At 38.9% G+C, this 27,835-nt stretch overlaps 1 protein-coding gene across 3 annotated transcripts; it reads left to right on the top strand.

The window, feature by feature from the left end:
* On the top strand, nt 20,500–21,282 carry LOC110269710. Of its 3 annotated transcripts, none has more exons than XR_002358472.1 (3): nt 20,500–20,557; nt 20,683–20,808; nt 21,040–21,282. XR_002358472.1 is itself a non-coding variant. In XM_021117576.1 (3 exons), the coding sequence occupies exons 2-3, from the start codon at nt 20,684–20,686 to the stop codon at nt 21,215–21,217; spliced, it is 303 nt and encodes a 100-aa protein (XP_020973235.1). In that variant the 5' UTR covers nt 20,505–20,557; nt 20,680–20,683; the 3' UTR covers nt 21,218–21,282. The 3 variants fall into 3 exon arrangements, 2 of the variants coding, with proteins under 2 accessions (XP_020973235.1, XP_020973236.1); XM_021117576.1 differs by having other exon boundaries at nt 20,505–20,557; nt 20,680–20,808; XM_021117577.1 differs by having other exon boundaries at nt 20,511–20,808.

Below are 27,835 nucleotides of genomic sequence, written 5' to 3'. Positions count from 1 at the left end.
ATGAGGACTTGGTCCAATCTTTGATCAAAGTTGACCCTTCTTGTGTAGGGGTGTGCGTTTTCTTCCATCATTGGCAAGTTGAACGCCAGCCTTACATTTTTCGGACTGAAATCTAAGTATTTCCCCCGAACCATGGTGAGCCAATGCTTTGGATTCGGGTTCACACTTTGATCATGGTTCCTAGTGATTCATGCGTTTGCATAGAACTCTTGAACCATTAGGATCTTGACTTGTTGAATGGGGTTAGTAAGAACTTCCCAACCTCTCCTTTGGATCTCAAGTCAGATCTCCGGATACTCATTCTTTTTGAGCTTGAAAGGAACCTCAGGGATCACTTTCTTCTTGGCCACAACTTCATAGAAGTGGTCTTGATGGACCTTTGAGATGAATCTCTCCATCTCCCATGACTAAGAGGTGGAAGCAATTGCCTTCCCTTTCCTCTTTCTAGAGGTTTCTCTGGTCTTAGGTACCATAAATGTTTATGGAAAAACAAAAAGCTATGCTTTTTACCATACCAAACTTAAAATGTTTGCTCGTCCTCGAGCAAAAGAAGAAAGAAAGTAGTAGAAGAAGAAGAAAATAGAGGAAATGGGGGAAGAAGATGTATTCGGCCAAGGAGAAGAAGAGAGGGTTGTGTTGTGTGAAAATGAAGAAGGAGTGAGGGGTTTATATAGGAGTGAGAGGGGGTGTAGGGTTCATTGGGGAAGAGAGTTATGAAAATGTGTGAAGAGGAGAGAAGAAAATGTGGGGATCCTGTGGGGTCCACAGATCCAGTGGGGCCAAGGACTTAACATCCCTGCTCCAATTAGGCGTGTAAAACGCCCTTGCTGTGCAATCTTGGCGTTTAACGCTAGGCTGCTGCCTGTTTCTGGCATTAAACGCCCAAATGTTGCTTGTTTCTGGTGTTTAACGCCAGGTTGATGCTTGTTTCTGGCGTTAAACGCCAGCTTGGTGCCTGTTTCTGGCGTTAAACGCCAGACAGATGCTTGTTTCTGACGTTTAAATGCCAGACTGCTCTCCTCCAGGGTGTGTTGTTTTCAATGCTATTTTTCATTCTGTTTTTGATTTTTCAGTAGTTTTTATGACTTCACACGATCATCAACCTAATAAAAAACGAAATAACAAAAAGAAAATAAAATAGATGTGATTAAATAACATTGGGTTGCCTCCCAATAAGCACTTCTTTAATGTCAATAGCTTGACAATGAGCTTTCATGGAGCCTCACAGATGTTCAGAGCATTGCTGGGACCTCCCAACACCAAACTTAGAGTTTAAATGTGGGGGTTCAACACCAAACTTAGAGTTTGGTTGCAGCCTCCCAACATTAAACTTAGAGTTTGACTGTGGGGGCTTTTGTTGACTCTGCAGTGAGAGAAGCTTTTCATGCTTCCTCTCCATGGTTACAGAAGGAGATCCTTGAGTTTGAAACACAAGGTTGTCCTTATTCAGTTGAAGGGACTAACTCTCCTCTGTCCACATCAATCACAGCTCTTGCTGTGGCTAGGAAGGGTCTTCCAAGGATGATGGATTCATCCTCATCCTTCCCTGTGTCTAGGATTATGAAATCAGCAGGGATGTAAAGGCCTTCAACCTTTACTAACACGTCTTCTACTTGTCCATAAGCCTGTTTTCTTGAGTTGTCTGCCATCTCTAATGAGATTCTGACAGCTTGCACCTCAAAGATTCCATGTTTCTCCATTACAGAGAGTGGCATGAGGTTTATCCCTGACCCAAGGTCACATAGAGCCTTCTCAAAGGTTATGGTGCCTATGGTACAAGGTATTAAGAACTTTCTAGGATCCTGTTTCTTCTGAGGCAATGTCAGTTGATCCATATCACTCAGTTCATTGGTGAGCAAGGGAGGTTCATCTTCCCAAGTCTCATTACCAAATAATTTGGCATTCAGGTTCATGATTGCACCAATGTACTTGGCAACTTGCTCTTCAGTAATGTCTTCATTCTCTTCAGAAGAAGAGTACTCATCAGAGCTCATGAAGGGCAGAAGGAGGTTCAATGGAATCTCTATGGTCTCTAGATGAGCCTCAGATTCCTTTAGGTCCTCATTGAGGAACTCCTTATTGATCATTGAGCATCCCAGGAGGTCTTCCTCATTGGGATTCACGTCCTCTCCCTCCCTTGTAGGTTCGGCCATGATGGTTAAATCTATGGCCTTGCACTCTCTCTTTGGATTCTCTTCTGTATTGCTTAGGAGAGTACTAGGAGGGATTTCAGTGACTCTTTTACTCAGCTGGCCCACTTGTGCCTCCAAATTTCTAATGGAGGACTTTGTTTCATTCATGAAACTTAAAGTGGCCTTAGATAGATCAGAGACTATATTTGCTAAGCTAGATGGATTCTGCTCAGAATTCTCTGTCTGTTGCTGAGTGGATGATGGAAAAGGTTTGCTATTGCTAAACCTGTTTCTTCCACCATTATTAAAGCCTTGTTGAGGCTTTTGTTGATCCTTCCATGAGAAATTTGAATGATTTCTCCATGAGGGATTATAGGTGTTTCCATAGGGTTCTCCCATGTAATTCACCTCTGCTATTGCAGGGTTTTCAGGATCATAAGCTTCTTCTTCAGAAGATGCCTCTTTAGTACTGTTGGATGATTCCTTCAATCCATTCAGACTCTGAGAGATCATATTGACTTGTTGAGTCAATATTTTGTTCTAAGCCAATATGGCATTCAGAGTATCAATTTCAAGAACTCCCTTCCTTTGAGGCGTCCCATTACTCACAGGATTCCTTTCAGAAGTGTACATGAACTGGTTATTTACAACCATGTCAATGAGTTCTTGAGCTTCTGCAGGCGTTTTCTTTAGGTGAATGGATCCACCTGCAGAATGGTCCAGTGACATTTTTGATAGCTCAGATAGACCATCATAGAATATATCCAGGATGGTCCATTTTGAAAGCATGTCAGAAGGACACTTTTTGGTCAGTTCCTTGTATCTCTCCCAAGCTTCATAGAAGGACTCACCTTCTTTCTATTTGAAGGTTTGAACATCCACTCTAAGCTTACTAAGCTTTTGAGGAGGAAAGAACTTGGCTAAGAAATCCGTGACCAGCTTATCCCAATAGTTCAGGCTATCTTTAGGTTGAGAATCCAACCATATTCTAGCTCTGTCTCTTACAGCAAATTTGAAAAGCATAAGCCTGTAGACCTCGAGATCAACCCCATTGGTCTTAACAGTATCACAGATCTGCAAGAATTCAGTTAAGAACTGAAAGGGATATTCAGATAGAAGTCCATAAAACTTGCAGTTCTATTGCATTAGAGAAACTAATTGAGGTTTCAGCTCAAAATTGTTTGCTCCAATGGCAGGGATTGAGATGCTTCTTCCTTGTAGATTGGAATTAGGTGCAGTAAAGTCACCAAGCATCTTCCTTGCATTGTTATTATTTTCGGCCATTCCTCCTTCTTTTTCGAAAATTTCTGTCAGATTTTCTCCAGAGAGTTGTGCTTTAGCTTCCCTTAGCTTCCTCTTCAGAGTTCTTTCAAGTTCAGGATCAGCATCAACAAGAATGTTCTTATCCTTGTTCCTGCTCATATGAAAAAGAAGAAAATAGAAAAAAAGAGGACTCCTCTATGTCACAGTATAGAGATTCCTTTTTGTGAGTAGAAGAAGAAAAGAAATTCGAACACAGAAAGAGAGAGAGGGTTCGAATTTTTAAGAAGAAGAGAAGTGTTAGTAGATAAATAAATAATTAGAAGGAGGTGAGAGAGAAGAATTTTCGAAAAATAAATTAAAAGAAAAAAATATTTTTGTTTTTAATTTAAAATTAAAATTAGAATTCAAAAATTATGAAAGGAAAATTGAATCAAATTAAATTAAATTTAAAACAATTAGTTAATTAAAAAAGAATTTTGAAAAAGAGGAAGGTGATTTTCAAAAATTAGAGAGAGAATTAGTTAGGTAGATTTGAAAAAGATATGAATCAAACAAAAAGATAGGATTAGTTGAAAAAGATTTGAAAATTAATTTGAAAAGATAAGAAGTTAGAAAAGATTTTGAAATTAATTTTGAAAAAGATGTGATTGAAATTTGTTTTGAAAAAGATTTGAAAAAGAAAATTAAAAAGATTTGATTTTGAAATTAAAGTTGATTACTTGACTAACAAGAAACTAAAAAGATATGAGTCTAGAGTTTAAAGATTGAACCTTTCTTACTAGGCAAGTAACAAACTTAAAATTTTAGAATCAATCACATTAAAGTGCTAATAAGATTTTCGAAAATATGCAGTAAGAATAAGAAAAAGATTTTTGAAAATCAATTTGAAATTTTCGAAAATCATAAAAGAAAAATGAAAAAGATTTGAAAAACATAGAATTTTTAAATTGAAAATTTGATTTGACTCGTAAGAAACAACTAAATTTTAAAAAGTTTTGAAAAAGTCAACTCAAATTTTCGAAAATTTATGAGTGAAAAAGGGAAAGATATTTTTTTTATTTTTGAATTTTAATAAAGAAAGAGAAAAACATAAAAAAAACTCAATGCATGAAAATTTTTTATCAAAATAAATGATGCATGTAAGAACACTATGAATGTCAAGATGAACACCAAGAACACTTTGAATCTCAAGATGAACACCAAGAACTTATTTTTGAAAAATTTTTAAGAAAAGAAAACATGCAAGACACCAAACTTAGAAATTTTTAATATTTAGACTCTAAGAATTCAAGAATGCATATGAAAAACAAGAAAAACACAAAACAAGAAAATATGAAGATCAAATAAGAAGACTTGTCAAGAACAACTTGAAGATCATGAAGAATGCAATGCATGAATGTTTCAAAAAAAATGCACAAATTTTAAAAACATGCAATTGACACCAAGCTTAAAAATTGACACTAGACTCAAAAAAGAAACACAAAAATTATTTTTGATTTTATGATTTTATTAATTTTTTTCTTGGATTTTTTTCGAAAATTATTTTGGGAAGAACAAAAAAGAAGAAAATTTTTTTGTATTTTTCGAAAATAAGAAAAAAAGCTTAAAATTAAAATAAAATTACCTAATCTGAGCAACAAGATGAACCGTCAGTTGTCCAAACTCGAACAATCCCCGGCAACGGCGCCAAAAACTTGGTGCACGAAATTGTGATCATCAATGGCGCCAACAACTTGGTACGCACAATTGTAATCTTAACTCTTTATCACAACTTTGCAAACTAACCAGCAAGTGCACTGGGTCGTCCAAGTAATAAACCTTACGTGAGTAAGGGTCGATCCCACGGAGATTGTCGGCCTGAAGCAAGCTATGGTCACCTTGTAAATCTCAGTCAGGCGGATTCAAATGGGTATGGTGAATTGATAATAAAAACATAAATAAAATATAAACTGGGATAGAGATACTTATGTAATTCATTGGTGAGAATTTCAGATAAGCGTATAGAGATGCTTTCGTTCTTCCTGAACCTCTGCTTTCCTGCTGTCTTCATCCAATCATTCCTACTCCTTTCCATGGCAAGCTTTATGTAGGGCATCACCGTTGTCAATGGCTACATTCCATCCTCTCTGTGAAAATAGTCCAATGCACTGTCACTGAATGGCTAATCATCTGTCGGTTCTCGATCATACTGGAATAGGATTTACTATCCTTTTGCGTCTGTCACTACGCCCAACACTCGTGAGTTTGAAGCTCGTCACAGCCATCCCTTCCCAGATCCTACTCGGAATACCACAGACAAGGTTTAGACTTTTCGGATCTCAGGAAATGGCCATCCATGGGTTCTAACTTATACCACGAAGACTCTAACATCTCGGACTTGGTCCTCTGTATTAGATATCTAAGAGATATTCATTCTAGCTTGTTTGCATATAGAACGGAAGTGTTTGTCAGGCACGCGTTCGTAAGTGAGAATGATGATAAGCGTCACATAATCATCACATTCATCATGTTCTTGGGTGCGAATGGATATCTTAGAATAGGAATAAGCTTGAATTGAATAGAAAAACAATAGTACTTTGCATTAATTTATGAGGAACAGCAGAGCTCCACACCTTAATCTATGGTGTGTAGAAACTCTACCGTTGAAAATACATAAGTGATGAAGGTCCAGGCATGGCCGAATGGCCAGCCCCCATAAAGGTCTAAGATAGCATAAAACTAATCAAAGATCTGATCTGAAGATGTAAATACAATAGTAAAAAGTCCTATTTATACTAAACTAGTTACTAGGGTTTACAGAAATGAGTAAATGATGTAGAAATCCGCTTCTGTGGCCTACTTTGTGTGTGCTTGGGCTGAGCATTAAGCTTTACACGTGTAGAGGCTTCTCTTGGAGTTGAATGCCAGTTTGTAACCTGTTTCTGGCGTTTAACTCCACTTTGCAACCTGTTTCTGGTGTTTAACTCCAGAATGCAGCATGGAACTGGCATTGAATGCCAGTTTGTGTCATCTAAACTCGGGCAAAGTATGGACTATTATATATTCCTGGAAAGCCCTGGATGTATACTTTCCAACGCAATTGAGAGCGCGCCATTTGGAGTTCTGTAGCTCCAGAAAATCCACTTTGAGTGCAGGGAGGTCAGAATCCAACAACATCTGCAGTCCTCCTTCAACCTCTGAATCTGATTTTTGCTCAAGTCCCTCAATTTCAGCCAGAAAATATCTGAAATCACAGAAAAACACACAAACTCATAGTAAAGTCCAGAAATGTGAATTTTAATTAAAAACTAATAAAAATATACTAAAAAACTGTGTAAAAACAATGCCAAAAAGCGTAGAAATTATCTGCTCATCAGGTTACTGGCTTGCTTAGGAGGATTGTTATTAGTGAATGGCTTACCTCCCTTGCTTAGGCATTCAACGCCCGTGCTGCTGCCCCTCTGTGCGTTTGAACGCCTAGTTTCTACCCTTTCCTGGTGTTCAACGCCAGGACAGATACCTCTCTGGGCGTTTGAATGCCTAGTCTCTGCCCTTTCCTGGCGTTCAACACCAGGAGGGATACCTCTCTGCGCATTTGAACACCCAGTCTCTGCCATTTCCTGTCGTTCAACGCCAAGAGGGATGTCTCTCTGGGCGTTTAAATGCCCAGAGTCATTTTGTGCAGATACCTGGGTATCCTCAATGGGCTTTTCGTTTTTATTGTACTAAGGTTGGGTGCTTAAGGTTTTCCTACTCCTTAGTTGGATAGCCTGCCATTCATCTGTTATCTACTTAGATAACTGCTGCTTTGTTTGACTCAACTAGGCTTCTACATTTCTGTTAGAAGCTTGAATTTCTCGCAGAGACTCTTGCAGTTCCAGCATTTGCTGGCTAAGGGCGTGCAGTTGTTGAGTCAATGGGCTACCCTGCTCTGGAGGGTTAAGTTCAGTAGCTACTGCCTTAACCTCTCCTTTTATAGAGGCCTCAGGAGATGAGTATAAATGCTGATTAGTGGCAACTGTCTCAATAAGCTCTTGAGCCTCTCCTATGGTCTTTCTCATGTGTATGGAACCACTAGCATAGTGGTCCAAAGACATTCTAGCCATGTCTGAAAGCCAATAGTAGAAGATGTCTAACTATACCCATTCTGAAAACATTTTAGTGGAACATTTTCTTAGCATCCTCTTATACCTCTCCCAAGCATCATAAAGAGATTCATTGTCTCCTTGTTTGAAGCCTTGGATGTCCAGCCTTAGCTGGGTCATCTTTCTTGGGGAAAAGTAATGATTTAAAAACTTGTCCACTAACTGTTTTCAAGTTTTTAAACTAGTGTTAGGCTGGTTATCCAACCACCTTTTTGCTTGATCCTTTAAAGCAAAAGAAAAGAGCAATAACCTGTAGACCTCTTAGTCTACTCCTTCATTGTGTACTGTGTCAATAATCCTTAAGAAATCTGCAAGAAATTCTGTAGGTTCTTCCTGAGGAAGCGCATAATACTGGCAGTTCTACTACGTTAGAATAATAAGTTAATGGTTTAATTCAAAGCTACTAGCTCTGATTTGAGGTATACTGATGCTTTTTCCACAGAAGCGAGCATTGAGACTTGTATAAGATCCCAGAGTTCTTTTAAACTCTTCATTCCCACTTGGGTTCATGATGGAGAAAGGTAGAAGAAGAGGAAGAAGAAATAGGGATAGAAAAAGAAATAGAAGAAGAAGAGATGAAAAAGAATTAAAATATATTTTATTTTATTTATTTATTTTATTCAAAATTAAAATAAATTAATTTAAAAGAAATCAAATTCGAAAAAGAAGAAAGAGATAGAGGAGAAGTTTTCGAAAATTGAGACAAGATATGTAATTAATTATGAAAAGATTTGAAAATTAAATTGGATAGGAGATAAGATAAGAATTGAAATTAGAATTTGAAATTTGAAAAATTTGAAAAATTTGAATTTTAAATTTTGAGATTTGAATTTTTAAATTTTGAAAAAGATATGAATTTTGGAAAGATTTAATTTTGAAAATTGAAATTTGAAATTTAAATTTTGGATTTTAAATTAAATTTTAATTAAATTAAAGATAGAAAAGATATTTTTGATTTTTAAATTTAATGAGGAAAGAGAAAAACACACAAAAGACACAAAACTTAAAATTTTTAGATCTAGCACCCTTGATTTTCGAAAATTTTTTGAGGCAAACACAAAGGGACACCAAATTTAAAAATTTTAAGATCAAAACACAAACAAGACTCAAGAACACTTTGAAGAGTCACAAGAACACAAAGAACAAAATTTAAAGACTCAAAGAATACAAGAACACAAAAAAAATTCCAAACTTAAAATTTTTAGAAAATTAAACAAAGATTTTCGAAAATCACAAGAAAATAAACAAGAAAACACCAAATTAAATATTTTGACACAAGAATTAAACAAAGAAAAATTATTTTTTTTGAAAATGTGTTGAAAGAAAGACTCAAAGAACAACAATTACCAAGAACATAGGCACAACGTTGTAACCAATTGAACACAAAAAATAAAAAATAAAAATATTTTTGAAAAACCTTTTTAAAGTTTTCGAAAAAATAGAGAAGAAAAAATAAGAATAAAAGACTCAACAAGAACACAAGACTCAAACAAAGAACAAAGATTAAACAAAGAAAATAAAAATATTTTTAAAATACATTTTATGATTTTCGAAAATTTGAAGAAGAGTAAATTAAAAATAAAAGACTCAAAGACTCAAAACAAGAACACAAATTGAACAAAGAAAAGAAAAATATTTTTTTGAAAAAGATTTTTAATTATTTTGAAAAATAGGAAGAAGAAAATAAAAGTAGAAAATCTAACAAAATTAAAAATTACCTGATCTAGGGAGCAAGAAAATTCGTCAGTTTGTCCAAACTCAACAATCCCCGGCAACGGCGCCAAAAACTTGGTAGCACGAATCCCCACACCTTCGTACTGTTGTACCAACAAGTGCACTAGGTCGTCCAAGTAATACCTGAGTGAGGCAGCGTCGATCCCACAGAGATTGTGGTTTGAAGCAAGCTATGGTTATCTTGCAAGTCTTAGTCAGGCGGAAAAAGAAGGTTTATGTTTGGAACTTTGTATAAGTACTTGTTATTCTAATTGGAATAAATGATAGGAATAGAGTTGAGTGTTGGAGTTGCTTTTTCTTTATGAATTAACTCTGGTACTATTGCTCTCTTTGCTTGTGAGTGATTTCTTCAATGGCAGGCTGTGTCTGATTGACACTGGTTTGAGCAGCTGCCAATACTCCTCCGGATCTGAACGCCAGGTTTAATGTGGATCCATCTCTACTTGAGGGTGAAGCGTGTACAGTCCATTTTCCTTTATGATCCTACTCAAAACGCCACAGGCAAAGTCGAATCTTCCAGATCAGAGAATGCTGCATCTTTGGGTTCTAGCCTCTACCATAGAGACCCTAATCTCCCTGAAAATTGGCTGAACTGATGTCTCAAGAAGTCCCCAATGAAGTTGTGGATTAGCCGTCTGAGAGATGTATATTCAGGCTGTTGGTTCGTCCTTGTTCGGTGAAAGACGCATTCTGAACCCAAGTAGACGTGGGTGTTTGTCAGGCACGTTTGTCTTAATGTGATGAACAGAGCTAATTTGTTATATCATCCTATTCACCATGATGAAGTACGAATATACATCTTAGAATTAATCAAACACAGATTGAAGAAGAAATAGTAATACTTTTATTAATTCATAGGACTTAGCAGGGCTCCTCCTCTCAACCTAGGTGGTTTAAAAACTCATACTGAAAATAAAATACAATGCAAAAACGAAAATAGGGCTGAATAATGTGCGTGTTACATGAATTAAATCCCATAAAATACTAAACCAATGACTAGTAAGGGTAAAACAGTCTTTTTAGTGCTAAAATCCACTTTTAGGGCCCACTGGGTGAGTGTTTGGGCTGAGCTTGATGAGATCCACATGCTATGAGGTCTCTTGGATGTGGAACACCAGTTAGAGAGTCCTCTCTGGGCGTTTGAACATTGGGCTCTGCTCCTTGGGCGCTGGGCACCTGAAATGGGGCAGAAAGCTGGCGTTGGACGTCAGTTTTGGGCCTTCTAATCCGAACCAAATAATGGACTATTATATATTTCTAGAAATATCTGGAAGTCAGCTTTCCATAGCCATTGAGAGTGCTCCATTTGGACTGGAAGTCAGATCCAGACAGCATCTGCAGTGCTTTCTCTATCTCTGAATCAGACTTCTGTTCCAGCTCCTCAATTTCAGCCAGAAAATACCTTAAAATGTACAAAAACACAAAAACTCATAGTTGAATCCAAAAATGTGAATTTAACAATAAAACCTATAAAAACTTAATAAAAACAAAACAAAAACTACTAAAAACGATATGAAAGTGATGCCAAAAAGCGTATAAAATATCCGCTCATTGCTACTCTTCAGGAGGGTCACTGCAAACGATGAAAACTTCACAGGAGGCACATAATCTCATAGATATGGTGGTCAACAATCATTATTTTTACTCCTCGGAAAGACAAGCAGCTCCAAAGAGAGGGGTCTATGAGCTCGAGGGTGTGGATGCTATCCTAGCCCAGAACAAGCTAATGCATCAACAACTTCAACAGCAAATGGAGATAATGTCAAAAAGGGTGGATGGATTGCAATTGGCTGAAGTTAGCACAACAAGCCAATCTCCAACTGTTTGGCGGCAACATTAAGAAAGCTATGAGGCGTGCAACAATGAGCAGCAACCTGAGCAAGTCCAATATATGCATAACTAGAGTTCTTCCCAAAATGACTTCCATGGGGCCACATACAACCCCTCATGGAGGAACCATCCCAACCTGAGATGGGAAGAAAACCAGAACCAATGGCAGAGAAACTCTAACCCCAACAACTTTCAACACAAGCAATCGAAACCACCATCCAACTAACAATAATCCATACAGAAAATAACAAAATAATGTTCCTTCACCCGCATTTTACCCACAAAACAACCCCACAAACAACCAAAACAACATCCACCCAACCATCAACATCTCATCCACAACCACAACCACAGCAAGAGTCTCAAAAAATCTCTAATCTAAAGATAATGATGGAGAAACTCATGACGAATCAGGAGATGGCAACTGATTTACTCGGAAACTGTCTCTCAACAATTTCCTACCGGAAAGTGTACCAGATTGTCGTCAAGTAAAAACTCACTGTAGAGTGAGGTCGAATCCCACAGGAATTGGTTGGTTGATCAATGTTAATTGGTGAATTATTCTAGTTGAGCAAAATCAGATTTGGTTGAGAATTGCAGAAAGTAAATTGGCGGGAAACTTAAATTGCAAGAAATTAAATGACAGAAATTAAATTGCTGAAAATTAAATAACAGAAGCTTAAATTGCAAGAAATTAAATGGGAATGGGGAATTAGCATGAAATTAAATAGCAGAATATGAAAGAATGGGTAGATCAGATATGGGGAATTCATTGGGGTCAGGAGATGTGATAATTCTCCGGATCAAATTCATTTTCATCTCTTCCTCAGTCAATGCATTCATTGATCTCCTTGGCACTTTTAGGTGATTAGATCCTAATTCCTTGGCAATCTAATCTCTCTAAGCATGAACAATTGCCCAATTCCTTGATTTAAGTGCTCATGGGAAGAGATGAAGTTTGGTCACTGATTATACCACACAAATTCATAGATCAAAGTATTGGTAGGTTTACATGTCACTATATCCATCCAAACCCCAACCTAATCCAATGTGAGAAAGAATTTCTAGCATGATCTCCTCATTCCTCTTCCAAGGTTCAGAGGAGATGCAATTATGAATAGATTTTTTCCCAAGACAACTATCCAATTGGATGAAGAATGAAAGCTTTCTAGTAAAATCAAGAGAAAAGAAAGAAGAAGAAGAATGAAAACTAATATTGATCCATTGAATTACATAGAGCTCCTGATGACCGGAATTCACTCCCCATATAAAAATGGTGAATCCGTTCTTTTGGCAAGTGCACCAAAATTATCGTCAAATAATAACCCACAGTGGAGTGGGATCGTATCCACAAAGATTAGTAGATTTGAACAATTTTAATCAATTGGTGAATTAGTCAAGCAAAACAGAATAGATTGTGATTGCAGAATATTAAATGTGCAGAAATCTAAATGACTCAAAAGTAAATAAAAGCAGTAAATGGCAGAAAAGTAAAGGGCATGAACGTAAATTACTCAAAGTAAATAGGAATGGGGATTTGCAGAATATAAAAGAAAGATATAAAGAAAGTGGAAGATAAGAATATGCGGATTCATTGAGATCAGGAGATGTTGTCTCTTTGGATTAAATCCAGCTTATATCCTCTTCAATCATGCAACTCATTGACCTCTTGGCAATCATGATTGATTGAGCCCCAATCCCTTGGTGACTCAATCTCTCAGATTTTGATCAATAGCCAATTCCTTGGTCTAATTGCTCATGAAGAGAGATATGCTTGGTTCTTGATTATACCACACATCATCATAGGTCAAAGTAGAGGGAGGATTATATGTCACCATATCCAAACACCAAAACCTAGATCCTACTCAAGTGTGAGAAGGGATTTCTAGCTTGGTTTCATATTTCCTCTTCTAATGTTCCCATGAAACCCATTTTGCATTCAACCCCTTTTCCAAGGTGATTGAATACTAACATTAAAACGAAATTCCTTCTAGCAAATCAAAGAGAAGATGAAGAGAAGAAGAAATTCACTATTATTAATCTATCAAGTACAACAGAGCTCCCTCCCTCAATGAGAGGGAATTTAGCTACTCATAGCTTAGAGAAAAGTAAGAGATGGAAAAGTGAATCTAACTATGCTTTAACTAATAGCTCAACAGCTTAACCCCTTTTTCAGTACTTTCAGGGGGTATTTATACTACTCCTAGCACTAGCAAATAAAGGAATTACAAAAGTGAAAAGAAAAATACAATTTGGAGGGAAAAGAAACTCAATAAACGTGATCTCACAGCAGGCGTGTGGTTGGCGCTTCAGTGGCGTGCCACGCCTCACTCTGAATCTGACTTGGCATGCCACGCCCAACTCTCAAGTGGCACGCCTTCCTTTATTGACCACCCTGGCATGCCACACCTTCGAGCCCAAGTGGCAAGACCAGGGTTCTTTAAACACTTGTGTGGTCTGGCGTGCCACGCCTTCGAGCCCAAGTGGCACGCCCAGGCCTTTTTGAATCCTTGGATAGCCTGGCATGCCACGCCTTCGAGCCCAAGTGGCACGCCCAAGCCTTTTCCCTCTTCTTCTTAGCTTCTGAAAAGTTGAACTAGCATGGCACGCCCTGGGTATGGCGTGCCACGCCCATTGTGGGCTTGGACTTCCTCTCTGGAAAATTGAACTATCGTGGCACGCCCAGGGTCTGGCATTCCACGCCCATCATGTGCTTGGCTTCTTTGCTGGTGTGCCATGCCCAGGACTCAAATGGAACGCCCAAGTCTTCTCTTGGTTGATTGGTGATGTTGGCGTGATACGCCTGAGAATCAAGTGGCACGCCTGGGTGAAGAATGGTGGCTGGTGTGCCACGCCTTCGATACCAAATGGCACGCCCATATGGTTGGCCTTCAATCTCCCCCTCTTGAAATTATAACTAGCATGCCACGCAGGGTCTAGCGTGCCACGCCCATTGTTCTTCTTGGTTCCAGTAGCTGGCGTGCCACGCTCAGCATTCAAGTGGCACGCCCAGCCTTTGCTTTGGTCTTCTTGTACATTGGCGTGCCACGCATGGATGCTCAAGTGGCACGCCTGAGTGTGGTTGAGAGCTTGGCGTGCCACGCCTTCGATCTCAAGTGGCACGCCCAGGCCTTTTTAACCTTCAACCTCTTCTCTGGAATCTTGTACTAGCGTGCCACGTCATGTTGCTCAAGTGGCACGCCCATTCATTTGTGGTCTTCTTAAGCTTGGCGTGCCACGCCTGGCTCATCAAGTGGTACGCCCAAGTGACTTTTGAAGCTGGAGTGCCACGCCTTCGATACCAAGTGGCACGCCCATGGCTCAAGTGGTGGGTTAGGCGTGCCACACCCATCCTGGCGTGCCTTGCCCCTTTAGTGGCCTTTATTGTTGCTCTTTGGAAAATTGTACTGGCGTGCCACGCCCAGCTTCTGGCGTTCCACGCCCATGTAAATGCTTGGAGAATTCTCTCTGGACTTCAGTACTGGCGTGCCACGCCCAGCTCATGGCGTGCCACAGCAATGCATTTTTCTGGCGTTTGCCCCAAGTGGCACGCCAGTTTCATACGCCCAGCTTGTTTTGTTGTTTTCTTCCCCTTTTTGATGTCTCTTTCACCTGAAATTCAGCACAAACTCATTTCAAACCAATGTACTATAATATTCATCAAATAATTCATGAATTGCAATGATCAAATGAGATTATGCTCTTTTATGGTCATGATGCGAGTCATCAGCTCCCTAACCCAATGAAAGGGGTTTAGTTGTTCATAGCTCAATTCAAATTACAGAAAAAGAAAAGTGCAGAAAGAAATAAAGAAAGTACAAAATAAACTAAAAGAAAAATGCAGGAAATGAAATCAGGGAATTGAACTTCCAGAGCCCCCCTTAGGGCCTCCCGAAAGCTGCTTCAATCTTCAACAATTCTTCTATTTATAACCCTCTTCTCATATTCAATTGGATCAAGTATTTGGATGTGGGCCTTGGCTAAAGCAGATAGGAGTGATCCTCGAGTGATGGGCATTGGCAACTAACTTTCATTTTGGGCATAGGTGCAATTTTGGAAGTGAATTGGCCTTCACGTTGGTGATCACGTTTGAGGGCAAACGTTGAATCAAACGCCGCTTTGAAAATTCAGTTTTGCTTGCTGTCATTGGCGTTTGACTAAACGTTGGAGTGCCAACATTTTGCTACCCACGCGTACGTGTACACCACGCGTGCGTGTGAAAGCTGTGATTTTGCTTATTCACGCGTACGCTTGCACCATGCGTGCGAGTGAAGGCTGAGATTTTACTTCTTCACGCGTGCGTGTACACCACGCTTAAGCATGCATTGCCATTTTTCCCATCCACTGACGCGTGCACGTCGATTCAAGTTTTTCAATTCCAAATTCTGGGCTTCTCATCGTGGACATTGGAGGCAGCGTTTGAGGCAACGTTGGACCTCCAATGTTCATTTTGTGATGCATACGCATAGATTTAAAAATTTTCTTCTTTCACACGTACACGTCATTGACGTGTACGCGTCGCCCGAAATTCTTTCAGCTCCAGAAATGAACATTTTCAAGGACGTTGGAGGTAACGTTGGACTACCAACGTTCCCTCCAATGTTGGCACCAAAAACTTGCAGTGAGTTGCATTGCCTCCTTTCCTTTCCTTGCTCCTCTTCTGCTTCCTTCCTCCTATTATCAACCAAACAAATACATCAAAGCTTTGTTGTAATCATAAGAATTTGCCTCATTCTTAGCACACAAGTAATTATGGCATAAATCTCATGAAAATGCATTAAATTAACCATGTTTGCATGAATTAAGGTAAGCATGAATTTTCCATCCAAATACTTACTTATTGCCTAAGAAATGCATGAAACTACTCTAAAACAAATAAAAAATGGCTTGTGAAACTAGCCAAGATGCCCTGGCTTCACAACACCAAACTTAAATCTTGCTTGTCCTCAAGCAAGTGATAAAACATGAAAATACAAGAGATACAAGTCCTTATTCAGAGAATTCAAGTCCTTGGTTCATAGAGTTTCATGCATGGCAACTTAGGTTCATGTTCATACTGGTTTCTCGGCTCTCATATGCTCTTGAATTCTCACTTTATTGCTTTTCTCTGAGACTCTTATTCTTCATCCTTAACTTCTTAATTTTTGTTTTCTTTTCTTCTTTAGAGCTTATTGCTTTCTGTAGCTAAGTGTTCTGTGTTGAGACAACTCTTTAGGATAGGTTTTCAGCCAACACTCCCAAACTAGTTGGTTCAAGGTGCTAGGTGTTGAAACACCCTAAGGACTTAATCACCCAAGTCTCTCCTCAGCACATACACACCACAGGCACATGGTTTGTTATTCATTTTTCATTCCTTAGACCTTGGTGTCCAGCACCTCTTTGGGTTGCTAAATGTTTTGTGACAAGATTGCTCTGGATAGTAGACTTTCAGTTGACAATCCCGGGTTAGTTAATCTAAGTTATCAAGTGATAAAGCACTCCTAAGAACTTACTTATCCAAGCAGATCCTTGCACAGAAACACCACAGACACATGCCTTAAGGTTCAAACTATTGGTGCCTAGCTTTATTTGCTCTTTTCTTTCTTTTTCATTCTCTTTTTCTCTTTTTAGGATATTTATTAATTTATTTATGTCTAATAGAATGCACTTCATGCTCATAATTCAAGAGATATCTTAGCCTTGTACCTTATTGATAAACCAACTTAGCTAGCAAATACCACCACAACACTAGGACTTTATTCTGCACATTGGATTTTACTCTTATTTTTCATAGTAAATTCTCATAGTTTTTTTATTAGGCTCAAGGACACAGCATATAATTCAAGCAGGATGACAATGAAGTAGGCACTTAGACTAGCAGCCCCGAAATGCAAATAAAGAGAAACAAGCAGAATATGAATGTTCATGAGAACAAGATTCAATCATACTTCCAATTAAGGCACTACAAATCAGAGACAGTTAAGTACAATACAACCTCTTGGTGTCTTCCTGTTTCTTCCTTGTCATCATCATCCATAGCTTTTGCATCCTTCTTTGTCTCCTTGGATGATGGTGTATATTTATTCCAAGAGATTGATTTAATTCCTGTAAAATGATTGGAAGTTTCTTGTTCCCCAAGCACTTGAAAAATAGTTAGCATGCATGTATGCTTATGATTTTCTGGACTTAAGTTGGTGTGTGAACACCAAACTTAGTTTCTTGCCCTATGCAGCAGATTGAATACATGTAGAGAACCTCATGTACTTTTATTAAGAAAACAACTATGAACTAGAAAAACAAACTATTAACTAGAAATTAAACTATTGTTAAGTAGTTTCCCTGATTGGTTGGAGCTAGTGACTAGTCATGCTGAGGGTTACAATGTGTTCTTTAATGAAATGTTTTGTGGAACACCAAACTTATAATTACACATTCACCCTTAGATTGTTTTGGTGTGGAACACCAAACTTAGCTCCTTGCAATACAGAAAATCTACTTAACTCTTTTATTGAATTAACTAGGAAAAAAAACTACCTTTGGTTTGGTTGCCTCCCAACAAGCGCTCTTTTAATGTCATTAGCTTGACATTTTTGTCATGAATTTCTTTCTCTTCTTCCAGTTTGTTAAGAGGAATGACCTCCAGTGGAAAAATGAGCCAGTTAATGCCCCTTGTTGTGAGTGCCTCTTTCCAGCAAGCTTTCTTTTCTGATTGGCTTGAGTGAATTTGCTTGTTGGGTCAGTAGTTGGATTGTTCTTTGACCTTCTTTCTTTCACGGATATGATCCTTTGTTTCTCGGTCACAATCCTCATTTGGGTGCTTGTTTCTATTGCCTTTACATCTTTAATCTCAGCATTTGGATCTTGTTGGATAGTTGGATCACCTTCTTCATCAAGAGCTTCTTCAATTGGTGGTTCACTGAACTCACCTCTATGCAACTCTCTGTTTCATTGGAGTGTGAACTCCCATGATTGACTTCCTCCCCTTCTTCTACATGATGTTGCATTGAGTCTTTTGGGAGTGAGTTTGCATGTTCTTTTGTCACCCTGATGAGCGGATATTTTATACGCTTTTTGGGGTTAATTTCATATAGTTTTGAGTATGTTCTAGTTAGTTTTTAGTCTATTTTCATTAGTTTTTAGGAAAAATTCATATTTCTGGACTTTACTATGAGTTGTGTGTTTTTCTATAATTTCAGGTATTTTTCTGGCTGAAATTGAAGGAGTTGAGCAAAAATCTGATTCAGGCTGAAAAAGGACTGCTGATGCTGTTGGATTCTGACCTCTCTGCACTCAAAGTGGATTTTCTGGAGCCACAGAACTCGAAATGGCATGCTTCCAATTGCGTTGGAAAGTAGACATCCAGGGCTTTCCAGAAATATATAATAGTTCATACTTTGCACATAGATAGACGATGTAAACTGGCGTTGACAACGCCAGTTTTCTGCCCAATTCTGGCGTCCAGCGCCAGAAAAGGATCAAAAGCTGGAGTTGAACGCCCAAACTGGCACAAAAACTGGCGTTCAACTCCACAAATGGCCTCTGCACGTGAATTGCTTAAATCTCAGCCCCAGCACACACCAAGTGGGCCCCAGAAGTGGATCTCTGCATCATCCATCATAGTTTACTCATTTTAGAGACTTATTTTGTATCTCTCATGACATTTTAGATCTGAACTTTGTACTCTTTGATGGCATGAGTCTCTAAACTCCATTGTTGGGGGTGAGGAGCTCTGCTGTGTCTCGATGAATTAATGCAAGTATTTCTGTTTTCTATTCAAACACGCTTGTTCCTATCTAAGATGTTCATTCGCGCTTAACTGTGATGAAGGTGATGATCCGTGACACTCATCACCATTCTCAACCCATGAACGTGTGCCTGACAACCACCTCCGTTCTATATCAGATTGAATGAGTATCTCTTAGATCTCTTAATCAGAATCTTCGTGGTATAAGCAAGAATTGATGGCGGCATTCATGAGAATCCGGAAAGTCTAAACCTTGTCTGTGGTATTCCGAGTAGGATTCAAAGATTGAATGACTGTGATGAGCTTCAAACTCCTGAAGGCTGGACGTTAGTGACAAACGCAAAGGAATCAAGGGATTCTATTCTAACCGGATCGAGAACCAACCGGTGATTAGCCGTGCTGTGACAGAGCGCGTGAGCGTAGTTTTCACTGGAAGGATGGAAGGTAGCCATTGACAACGGTGATCCACCAACACACAGCTTGCCATAGGAGGACGTGCGTGCGTGAACAAGAAGACAGAGGAAAGCAGAGATTCAGAAGACAAAGCATCTTCAAAAATAATTTTTCTATTAGATCCTGTGCCAAACTTTAAGTTTGGTGTTTTCTTGTTGATTTTTCTTAAAATTTTCGAAAATTTATTCTGGTTTTCAAAAAATTTTAAGTTTGGTGTTCTTCCTTCATGCACTACAAGAAAAAAGGCCTATGGCCACGCTTTTTTCTTGCCACGCTTTAAAAGCGTGGCCAAAAGTGGTCAATGGCCACGCTTTTATGAGGGTGGCGATAGATTAGAGATTTGGCCACCTTTTTTTTTGTCTCTCTTCTCCTCCAAGTCCTCCGATTCCAAAGGTATGATCTCTTCTCCTCTCTCACTCTCAACTCGATCTTACGCTGTCACTCTCAACTCCCATCTCTCAACCCTGGAAGAGCTCAAATCCCCGCCGTCACCAGCACTGTCCTCGCTGCGCCATTAGCCTCCCCTCTGCCTCGTCTCCCCCTCGTCACTAGGGTCGCCCTCCTCGCCGATCTTCTCTGCATCGTCAGTGTCGTCCCTCTCTCCGCTCCCAACGCTAACTGTAATGTAAGTCTCCTCAGTCAGATCTGTTCTCTTTGTACTTGATTTCTCCCATGGATCTGATCCTATGTTAATTTGTTGTTTTCTTATTTATTGACCTGCACTTAGGGCTGACGACGAACCCGTTGATCAAAAGAGATATCTCGAAGACTCTTGCAAACCAAAGTGTGTCAAACCATTACTTGAATATCAGGTATGGATTCCCTTATTTTTGTTACTTTTTCTACAAGATGGCTTCTGGAATGGCAGAATAGATAGATTCAAAGATTTAGGACAAAATGGTAAAATAGTACTAGGAAATGAAATGCTTATATTTTATACCTTAGGTTCTGCCTTCTTATATGGATGATGTGAGTTGGTTATAATTTTTTACTGAACCATATAATCTAGAAACAAACAAGAGATGCTACCATTCTTTCATTCTGTTCTTCAATTGCCTTCCTTTTTCTTCCTTCTATGCAGAGGGTTGCCATGGCGATTTCTACATCTGGTATAAATTCAAAATCTATGTCTTTTTTAAAAAAATAAATTCAAAATCTATTTATAATATGTTTTCTAAAATATTTTTAATATAACATTTATTAAAATCTATTTATAATACGTTCCTTTTTAACTTAAAAGGAACAAAAAAAAGTTTGGTATTGAAGAAAGAGTAGCTAAGAAAAAGAGAAGATTGTTGGTAAGGTTTTTTTCTCTGATTTCTATATTTTACTTGAAATATTTGCTGATATATAAGTAGAACTCTGAGCATTGTGTTGATTACTTTGGGGTTTCACTAATACTTAGCTTGGCGGGTGGAAGGAGAATGGAAAAGGAGCAACAAGAAGTAAAGGTTTTAACAAGTAGCAAGTTCACATGGACCATTAACAACTTCATTCCTTTTCCCAGATTCTTCTACTCCGAAACCTTCTTCGTCGGCCCCTATTCCTGGTATGTACTTACAACGATACCTTTTTCTTCTAACCATTTCTCATTCTTTCAAAATATTACTTTTAACTTTTTATTTCATTTTATTTTGTTTCTAATGTTTTGGATTTGTCAAAAATATTCTGGACCTTCACTCCACAAAGTTGAAAACTTTAACTGCTTACAATATAATATATGAGTGATTTTGCATGTTTACTTAGTTATATAAATTCTGTTAACTTTGGATTCTTTTAGGCAGATAGCTATGATTCCAAGTGTCACCGACATTATTTTACGAGGCTTATTGGTAGATCGATTGTATGCTGTGGACATTGTTGGATGGAGATCTCTTAACTTCAAGCTCTCTTTAGTTAATCAGCTTCAAGGCAAATCCACCATAACAAAAGGTATCATTATATTCTTTGATGGATAAACTATATTCATTACATGCGACATTTATATAATTATTATTCCTTTGTCCTTTTCATAAATCATCTAGCGGCATTTATATAATTATTATTCCTTTGATGGATAAACTATATTCATTACATGCGGCATTTTGTTCATAGTAGAGTTCATTATTTCCATGAAAGCCTTTAATTTAAGATATATATGATTCTCTGTCTGGATCGTAGTCGGTGCCGGTGTTTATCTTTGCAAACCAGGCTGGCCTTGACATGTTGGAAACAACTTTGGTGGCTTTACAAGACATCACATGGGTATTTAGAGGAAGGTAATTCATTAAGTCTGCAAAATTGTCACAATGAATCTTTCTCTAAGTGTTGTTTATGTATGTTCAACTTTAATTTGTGGGAAATGGGAATTGTTTCTTTAATTAACTGTTCTGTTTCTTTGTTTATCAGTGCCTTGTATTAACTCCATCTTGTGAAGGCAGGGAAAGCTAGAAGATACATTCCAAAAGAATTGAAATAGGTTGAAGCTTTTGGGTAGGTCCAATATTGTAATTTCCTCTCTTTAAATGCAGCAATTCTTTTATGGGTTTGAGTCTTTAGGCAATTTGTAAATATTGAATCCAAGAAATGTCGTCAGTTTGGAAGACTAACTATTACTGACGTGAACTCAGGGATATTTTTGTTTGATGTCTTCTAATTTGCATTTTAATCTTTACAATGATGGTTGCCCGATGTCCAGTGTTTCTCCGCGAGCCCAGAGCCACTACTAGACCCTGTTTTACTGTGCACCCACCCTCTGCCACTGTCGCTACCCCAGCGCCACCACTAGGCCGCCACCGTGTTGCTCCGGCCATTCACTCATCATCATCAATCTTTCCGAGTATTAGTTTTTTAATGTATAAAACAATTATAGTAAATTATATATGTCACTAACTATTGTTTGATTTGTCTTGTAATAAAAATTGCATACTCTATTTGTAGGTTTGGTAATAAAAAAGGATTGAAAATTTATATTGTGTAGTAATGAAGATCAAGTAAGGAAAATAAATATTATTTTTTTTAATTTAACAAGGCTTTCGCCACGCTTTTAAAGCGTGGCTATATATCTTTGCTATCGCCATGCTTCCAAAGCGTGGCCGTATCTCTCCCTATTGCCACGCTTCTAAAGCGTGGCCATATCTCTCCCTATTGCCACGCTTCTAAAGCGTGGCCGTATCTCTCCCTATGGCCACGCTTTAGAAGCGTGGCCATATCTCCTGCATATGGCCACGCTTTAATGGGTGGCCAGTTGTAAAAAGCGTGGCAAAAGAAAAAGCGTGGCGATAGGTCACCAAAAGAGTGGCGATAGAGCAATCGCCACCCTTTGATAGGTCACCCTTTCAAAAGCGTGGCGGTAGCTCAAAAAGCGTGGCGAAAAGCTATCGCCACGCTTTTTTCAGCTTTTCACCACACTTTAAAAGCGTGGCAATAGACGTATTTTCTTGTAGTGATGTTCTTGTGTTCTTGTGAGTCTTCAAAGTGTTCTTGAGTTTTCCTTGTGTCTTGATCTTAAAATTTTTAAGTTTGGTGTTCCTTGGTGTTTTCCCTCCAAAATTTTCGAAAATAAGGAGCGTTAGATCTAAAAATTTTAAATCTTGTGCCATCTTATTGTTTTTCTCTTTCCTCTTAAAAATCAAAAATATTTTTTCTCTCTATTTTAAAAGCAAATTTTTGAAATCTATTTCTAAAATTCAGATTTTTTTTTTCAAAATTTAAAACCTTTTTCAAATATCATCATATCCTTTTCAAAACCTTCTAACCACTTTCTCTCTCCTCAATTTTTTCGAAAATCTTTCACTCATTTTTATTTATTTTATTTAAAGACAGGTTACAAGAGACAAGGATGGCTAATATACATATGGACGAACAGTTTAAGCAAACAAAGCAGCAGCTGTCAAGGCAAATAGCAGAAGAATGCGAAGCAGTTCAACTAAGAAGTGGGAAAACATTAAATACCCCACCTCAAGGTAGCAAAAAGCTAAGAAATGAGCAAACCACCCAAAATTCACCTGAGGACAGTAAGAGCCCAGGGAAAAGTAATTCTGGAACTAAAATGCCAGAAAATGGGTGGAAGGCTGGCGCTGAACGCCCAGACCATGCTCAGGACTGGCGTTCAACGCCAGAAACAAGGCAGGACTGGCATTCAACGCCAGAAATGGGCAAGGATCTGGCGTTGAACGCCCAAAATGGGCAAGATTTGGCGCTGAACGCCCAAAATGGGCACAGTTCTGGCGTTCAGACGCCAGGAGCAGACAAGGAGCTGGCGTCCAGTTTCACTCCAGCTTCTAACTCTGGCACTCAATTGCCAGTGAAGGATCAGACACACACAAATGCTGATAACAACCCCTCTAAAAAGGCTTCTTCAACCACTTATGTAGGCAATAAACCTGCAGCAACTAAGGTTGAAGAATATAAAGCCAAGATACCTTATCCTCAAAAACTCCGGAAAGAGGAGCAGGATAAGCAATTTGCTCGCTTCGCAGATTATCTCAGGACTCTTGAAATAAAGATTCCATTTGCAGAAGCACTTAAGCAAATACCTTCTTATGCCAAGTTCATGAAAGAGATCTTGAGTCATAAGAAGGATTGGAGAGAAACAGAAAGAGTTCTCCTCACTGAAGAATGCAGTGCAGTCATTCTGAAAAGCTTTCTTGAAAAGCTTAAAGACCCTAGGAGTTTTCTAATACCATGCATATTAGAAGGTAATTGCACCAAGACAGCCTTATGCAATCTTGGGGCAAGCATCAACCTAATACCTGCATCCACTATCAGAAAGCTTGGCTTAACTGAAGAAGTTAAACCAACCCGGATATGTCTCCAACTTGCTGATGGTTCTACTAAATACCCATCAGGCGTGATTGAAGACATGATTGTCAGAGTTGGGCCATTCGCCTTTCCCACTGACTTTGTTGTGCTGGAAATGGAGGAGCACAAGAGTGCTACTCTCATTCTAAGAAGACCCTTCCTAGCAACTGGACGATCCCTCATTGACGTCCAACAGGGGGAAATAACCCTGAGAGTCAATGATGATGAGTTTAAGTTGAATGCTATCAAAGCCATGCAGCATCCAGACACATCAACAGACTGCATGAAAGTTGATCCTATTGACTCATTGGTAGAAGAGATCAACATGGCTGAGAGTCTCGAATCAGAGTTGGAAAACATCTTTAAAGATGTTCAGCCTGATTCGGAGGATTCAGAGGACATGAAGGAGCCCCTGAAATTTCTTCTGAAAGAGGAAAAACCTCCTAAACCCGAGCTCAAGCCATTACCGCCATCCTTAAAATATGCATTTCTGGCACATCTTTAGCAGGTTTGGTGTCCCTAGAGTACTAATCAGTGATGGGGGCACTCACTTCTGCAATAAACAACTTTACTCTACCATGGTTCGGTATGGAATTCGCCACAAGGTGGCCACTCCATATCATCCACAAACCAATGGGCAAGCTGAAGTCTCTAATAGAGAATTAAAGAGAATCCTGGAACGGACAGTAAATACCCGTAGAAAGGATTGGGCACGGAGCATGGATGATGCTCTGTGGGCTTACAGGACAGCATTCAAGACCCCTATAGGTACCTCTCCATACCAACTCGTGTATGGTAAGGCATGTCACCTGCCCGTGGAACTGGAACATAAGGCCTACTGGGAAACCAGATTCCTAAACTTTGATGCCAAACTAGCAGGAGAAAAACGATTGCTCCAGCTAAATGAGCTAGAGAAATTCAGATTCACAGCTTTCGAAAATGCCAAGCTTTATAAAGAAAAATAAAAAAAGTGGCATGACAAAAAGCTATCATCTAGAATCTTTGAACCAGGACAGAAGGTTCTGTTGTTTAACTCTAGACTCAAGCTATTCCCCGGGAAACTGAAATCCCGGTGGAGGGGACCATACGTGATTACAAGTGTATCACCATATGGTTATGTGGAGCTTCAAGATATTTATTCTGATAAGAAGTTCATTGTCAATGGACAGAGAATCAAGCATTATCTTGAAGGCAACATTGAGCAAGAATGCTCAAAGCTGAAGCTAGATTAAAAGCTCAGCAAGGTCCAGTTAAAGACAATAAAGAAGCGCTTGCTGGGAGGCAACCCAGCCATGGGGCATCAATCCTCTAAGCATTTTTCCCTATTTCTATTTTTATTTTTATTTGTTTATATAGAGTTCATTAATAACAAGGTAAATAATCAATTGCATATCAAAAATCTTTCATATCCTCTCAATTTTAAACTATATCTTCTCTTATCATATCTTCTATCTTATCTTTTCCAAATAAATATTTTTATCATATCTTTATCTCTTTTTTCGAAAACCCACCCTCTCCCCTTATAAATTTGAGTTTGGCCTCCCTCCTCTCCCATCAACAATTGCCCCTAGCTCTCCTTCTATCCCTCTCCTTTCTCTTCTTTTGCTTGAGGACAAGCAAACCTCTAAGTTTGGTGTGTTTATCCGCAATCACTAAGATCATGGCCCCCAAAGGAAAACAACCCACTCCAAGAGGCAAGAAAGAGAGCGTTCCAAAACCACTTTGGAATCAAGGGAAGTTCTTATCTAAAGAACATTCGGACCATTATAACAAAATAATGGGTCTGAGATCAGTGATCACAGAAGTTAGATTCGATCTGAAAGAAGATGAATACCCGGAGATCCAGGAGCAAATTCGAATCAGGAGCTGGGAAGTCCTAGCTAATCCTGAAACGAAAGTGGGAAGGAACATGGTCCAGGAGTTCTATGCTAATATGTGGCAAACTGACAAGCAGAAACAATCTGGGACTGCTCTCTATGACTATCGGACCGTGGTCAGAGGAAAGATTGTTCATACCCACCCTGACAGGATCAGGGAGATCTTAAAGCTACCTCAGCTGAAGGATGATCCAGACTCCTTCAACAGGAGGATGATGAGAGCAAACAAGGGCCTGGATAAGATTCTAGAGGACATATGTGTCCCTGGAGCCAGGTGGACCACCAACACAAAGGGTGTCCCAAATCAACTCAAGAGAGAGGATCTCAAACCAGTCGCCAGAGGATGGCTAGACTTCATTGGTCATTCTCTGTTGCCTACTAGCAACCGTTCTGAAGTCACAGTTAAAAGAGCAGTGATGATCCATTGCATCATGATGGGAAAGGAAGTGGAGGTTCATCAGCTGATTTCAGCTGAACTCTACAAAATTGCTAACAAAATTTCTAAAGAGGCCAGGTTGGCTTATCCAAGCGTGATTTCTCTGCTCTGCAAGGACGCTGGAGTAAGGATGGGAATAACTGAGTATATCTCAGTTGAGAAGCCAATCACCAAAGCATCAATGGAAAAACAACAAGCACAAGATGATCCCATCAAGAAGAGAGCACAGGAATTCCTCCCAGAGATCCCTCAAGCTGAATACTGGGAGAGGTGTCAAGTGAAAACTTGAGACTGAGCGGGTAAAGTCAAGGTCCAAAGCAGAAAGAAGAGTGTGCTTAAGAACTCTAGACGCCTCTAATTGGGGACTTTAGCAAAGCTGAGTCACAATCTAAAAGGTTCACCCAATTATGTGTCTGTGGCATTTATGTATCCGGTGGTAATACTGGAAAACAAAGTGCTTAGGGCCACGGCCAAGCCTCATAAAATAGCTGTGTTCAAGAATCATCACACTGAAATAGGAGAATCAATAACACTATCTGAATTCTAAGTTCCTATAGATGCCAATCACTCTGAGCTTCAATGGATAAAGTGAGATGCCAAAACTGTTCAGAAGCAAAAAGCTACTAGTCCCGCTCATCTAATTAGAATCTGAGCTTCACTCAAAAACTCTGAGATATTACTGCTTCTCAACCTATTAGTCTTCTATTTTATTTGCCTAGCTGCTTGAGGACAAGCAACAGTTTAAGTTTGGTGTTGTGATGAGCGGATATTTTATACGCTTTTTGGGGTTAATTTTATATAATTTTGAGTATGTTCTAGTTAGTTTTTAGTCTATTTTCATTAGTTTTTAGGAAAAATTCATATTTCTGGACTTTACTATGAGTTGTGTGTTTTTTTGTAATTTTAGGTATTTTTCTGGCTGAAATTGAAGGAGTTGAGCAAAAATCTGATTCAGGCTGAAAAAGGACTGCTGATGCTGTTGGATTCTGACCTCCCTGAACTCAAAGTGGATTTTCTGGAGCCACAGAACTCGAAATGGCATGATTTTAATTGCGTTGGAAAGTAGACATCCAGGGCTTTCCAGAAATATATAATAGTTCATACTTTGCACAAGGATAGACGACGTAAACTGGTGTTCAACGCCAGTTCTCTGCCCAATTCTGGCGTCCAGCGCCAGAAAAGGATCAAAAGCTGGAGTTGAACGCCCAAACTAGCACAAAAACTGGCGTTCAACTCCACAAATGGCCTCTGCACGTGAATTGCTTAAATCTCAGCCCCAGCACACACCAAGTGGGCCCCAGAAGTGGATCTCTGCATCATCCATCATAGTTTACTCATTTTTTGTAAACCTAGGCTACCAGTTTAGTATTTAAACAACTTTTAGAGACTAATTTTGTATCTCACATGACATTTTAGATCTGAACTTTGTACTCTTTGACGGCATGAGTCTCTAAACTCCATTGTTGGGGGTGAGGAGCTCT

This window comes from Arachis ipaensis, chromosome B03 (assembly GCF_000816755.2).
Source record: "Arachis ipaensis cultivar K30076 chromosome B03, Araip1.1, whole genome shotgun sequence".
In the NCBI taxonomy this organism is placed as follows: domain Eukaryota; kingdom Viridiplantae; phylum Streptophyta; class Magnoliopsida; order Fabales; family Fabaceae; genus Arachis; species Arachis ipaensis.
Note: the sequence above shows the minus strand (reverse complement) of the source record. Positions and strands in the feature narration are given on the sequence as shown.